The sequence below is a fragment of the Sinocyclocheilus anshuiensis genome, unplaced genomic scaffold (genome assembly GCF_001515605.1).
Source record: "Sinocyclocheilus anshuiensis isolate Anshui unplaced genomic scaffold, SAMN03320099.WGS_v1.1 scaffold348, whole genome shotgun sequence".
NCBI lineage: Eukaryota > Metazoa > Chordata > Actinopteri > Cypriniformes > Cyprinidae > Sinocyclocheilus > Sinocyclocheilus anshuiensis.
The window spans coordinates 827,515-830,970 of record NW_015555762.1 but is presented as its reverse complement, the minus strand read 5'-3'; the positions used below and the strand labels follow the sequence as shown (position 1 = coordinate 830,970).

The following is a 3,456-nucleotide window of genomic DNA, read 5'->3' as shown; positions in this document are numbered from 1 at the left end:
TTTCGGGCATTTGTCGGCGATTTCACAAAACCTGTCGGCGAGTGAAAAATCGGGCTAATATCGTGCAGTGTGAACTCGGCATAAGCCACTGTCGGTGTCCAATCTTCCACTAAAATAAACTATTCACTGTGTAGAAGGGAGCTTTCTGATTGGCTCCTTATATTTTACCTTTATGACGTAAAGCTATTGCGCTGGAAATGTTACAGATGCCACTTGATAAGAGTTGCTCGAGAGTGAACGTGTTTACCGTGAATTCGTTACGGTAACTGATGTACACATCGACCGACTCGTGAATTCGTGCCCGCAGTAAGCGTGGCGTCTTCGAGAACAGCTGGTTTGTGTTTCGCCGCATTGAATTCACCGAGCAAGACCCGAACATTCAGATGTAGACTAGGTTCTTTATTTGTTGTTGTAATCGAGCCATTGAATATGGGTCTAAGAGAAGGATTCAAGTCAGACTCGGTTTACCTTATGAGACGCTCTCCCCGTCCTCCGCTGATTTCTCCGGTTTCTTCCGTGTACAAAGAAAACGTCACCGTGACGCATACTTCCGACTGCCGATTTAACCCATACACTGCTGGTACATCCCCGGTTAGGAAACGGGCTTATTGCTTTTAATAGTGTTATTGCAATACAGCTAGGTTAAATAAATACAAAATAAAAAATCTGTATTGTAGTCTATAATTAAATTAATTATAATTAAACAGATAAAAGTTGTGAGTAATTTATATAATTGTTAATATTATCAAAACATCAAATTATTAAATAATTGCAATGTTATATTTTAATAGTATGTAATTATTTGTAATGCACACATTAAATATGTAAGTATAAATTTAACATTTGTGTATAGGAGGACTATAAAAAATGGCTAACGAGTTTAAAACATTTGTGTAAATGTTTCTCATTTAATTTATTGTGGTTTATATTGTCATATTAAGGCTCTTCTAGTAGAAAAAAAAACGTTTGCATGGTTTACAGTTCAAAATAGTATACACACCATTGTAATTGGATAATTGTTAAATTAATATAATTGTTAATATTAGCGTATAAACAAATTATGGCTTTTTAATATTATATAATTGTGTATAATGCAGTTGTTAGGCCTAAATATTAACATGATAATTACTAATAATTCATATTAAATATAAATATCTCCATCATTAATATGATTAATTGTAATAATAATGTTTTTATAACCAGTGTTTTTAAACAAAGGGTCTATGGACAGATATATTTGAGAAAATGCCTATATGTGACAAAGTCACCAAATTATGAAAAGAACCACAACAACAACACAATTAAAAGCTTTATTTTATTTGGCTTTTATTTGGTAGAAAAAAACAACACTTTCCCTTTAGAACTCTTCCCCTTCCTCGTCTTCTTCAAATGAATCGATGCCCACTTCTTCATAATCCTTCTCCAGAGCCGCCATGTCTTCCCTGGCCTCAGAGAACTCTCCCTCTTCCATGCCTTCACCTACATACCAGTGCACGAAGGCCCTCTTGGCATACATCAGGTCAAACTTGTGGTCCAGACGAGCCCAGGCCTCAGCGATGGCTGTGGTGTTGCTGAGCATGCACACGGCTCGCTGCACCTTGGCCAAGTCTCCTCCAGGAACCACCGTTGGGGGCTGATAGTTGATGCCCACCTTGAAGCCAGTGGGACACCAGTCCACAAACTGGATGCTTCTCTTGGTCTTGATGGCTGCGATGGCGACGTTGACGTCTTTTGGCACCACGTCACCCCTGTACAGCAAACAGCAGGCCATGTACTTTCCATGCCGAGGATCGCACTTCACCATCTGGTTGCTGGGCTCGAAACAGGAGTTGGTGATCTCAGCCACTGAGAGCTGCTCATGGTAGGCCTTCTCAGCGGAGATGACCGGAGCGTATGTGGCCAGGGGGAAGTGGATACGAGGGTAGGGCACCAAGTTGGTCTGGAACTCCGTTAGGTCGACGTTCAAGGCGCCGTCGAAGCGCAGAGAGGCGGTGATGGAGGAAACGATCTGGCTGATGAGCCGGTTGAGGTTGGTGTAGGACGGACGCTCGATGTCCAGGTTCCTCCTGCAGATGTCGTAGATGGCCTCGTTGTCCACCATGAAGGCACAGTCGGAATGCTCCAGGGTGGTGTGAGTGGTCAGGATAGAGTTGTACGGCTCCACCACAGCCGTAGACACCTGTGGAGCTGGATAAATGGCAAACTCCAGCTTGGACTTCTTTCCGAAGTCAACAGAGAGACGCTCCATCAGAAGGGAGGTGAAGCCTGAGCCTGTGCCTCCACCAAAACTGTGGAAGACCAGGAAACCTTGCAGCCCTGTGCATTGGTCAGCCTGTGTGGAAGAAGGGAGAACATTTGCGTTTTAGATTCTGTTATTTTGAGCTCTTTTGTAAGTAAATATAAGACTAATTACCAGTTTGCGTATGCGGTCCAGTACGGAGTCAATGATCTCCTTGCCAATGGTGTAGTGCCCACGGGCGTAGTTATTCGCTGCATCCTCTTTACCTGAGATGAGCTGCTCGGGATGAAACAGCTGGCGATAGGTGCCTGTGCGGACCTCGTCTGAAAGAATAACAGGATAATACAACATAAAACCAAATACTGACCGCTGCTGTCACTGTTAACTAAAAAGAAACCATTCTTAGTCATTTAAATAAAGCTGGAAACTAGAATATAAATATCAGATGAAAAATGTAGAAAAACATAGAACTCTAAACAATTGGAAATGTTTCCTTGACAGCTAACTGAAATAAAAATAAATGAAAGATAAATCGAAATATTTAAAAACCTAGATAGAAATAACTAAAACTTAAACTAACATTAAAATGAAAATAAAAGCTAATTCAAAATAATTGAATATACTAAAGAATAATACTAAAATAACACTGATCCTGACCTGTATCCCCCGAATTATTACAAAAATGTTGTGTTATAATAAATAAGAGTATGATAATAATTTATCATTAAAAATAATAATTTAAAACTATTTACATTTAAACTATTTTTATACAAATTACAAAATTATACATATATACGATATCACTGACCGTTATGAGAATAAATAAACTACATCAGTTTCCAAAATTACTAAAACTTAAGCTAAAATGAAAAACAAATAAAAAAAATAATAATAATAAAAGCTAATTCAAAATATTAAATTAACACTGATCTGACTTAATTCTCAGTAATATAAAGCAGATTTTCTCAAGGTAATGTGATTTATACTAATACTAATACTACTAATAATAAACTTTTATTTAATTTAATAATTAAAATAATAATTATTATAATAAAATAATAATTGTAATAATTAATTTATTATGTAAAATAATTTAAAACAATTTAAATTAAATTTAGATTATTATTATATTACAAATGATCTGACTATAATAATAAAATAAAATAAAATAAAATAAAATAAAATAAAATAAAATAAAATAAAATAAAATTAAATTA

General features: G+C 36.6%; 2 protein-coding genes across 3 annotated transcripts in view; both read right to left on the bottom strand.

Moving 5' to 3' along the window:
* Nucleotides 1-561, bottom strand: part of LOC107674016 (serine/threonine-protein kinase 16-like) — a 10,232-nt gene extending 9,671 nt beyond the window's left edge. The window contains exon 1 of one of the 2 annotated variants that reach the window (XM_016467878.1): nt 469-561. The gene's annotated coding sequence lies outside the window, so the exon portion shown is untranslated. Of the gene's footprint in view, nt 1-247; nt 268-468 lie in introns of those variants that run through there. The other variant, XM_016467879.1, reaches the window with a different exon arrangement.
* Nucleotides 562-1,301: 740 nt separating this feature from the next.
* The window catches only part of LOC107674008 (tubulin alpha chain-like), a 9,531-nt gene continuing 7,376 nt past the window's right edge, over nt 1,302-3,456 (bottom strand). The window contains exons 3-4 of the mRNA XM_016467866.1: nt 2,414-2,562; nt 1,302-2,332 (exon numbers count right to left, since the gene is read on the bottom strand). Coding sequence (XP_016323352.1) covers nt 1,358-2,332; nt 2,414-2,562 — 1,124 coding nt within the window. The 3' untranslated portion in view covers nt 1,302-1,357. The remainder of the gene's footprint in view (nt 2,333-2,413; nt 2,563-3,456) is intronic.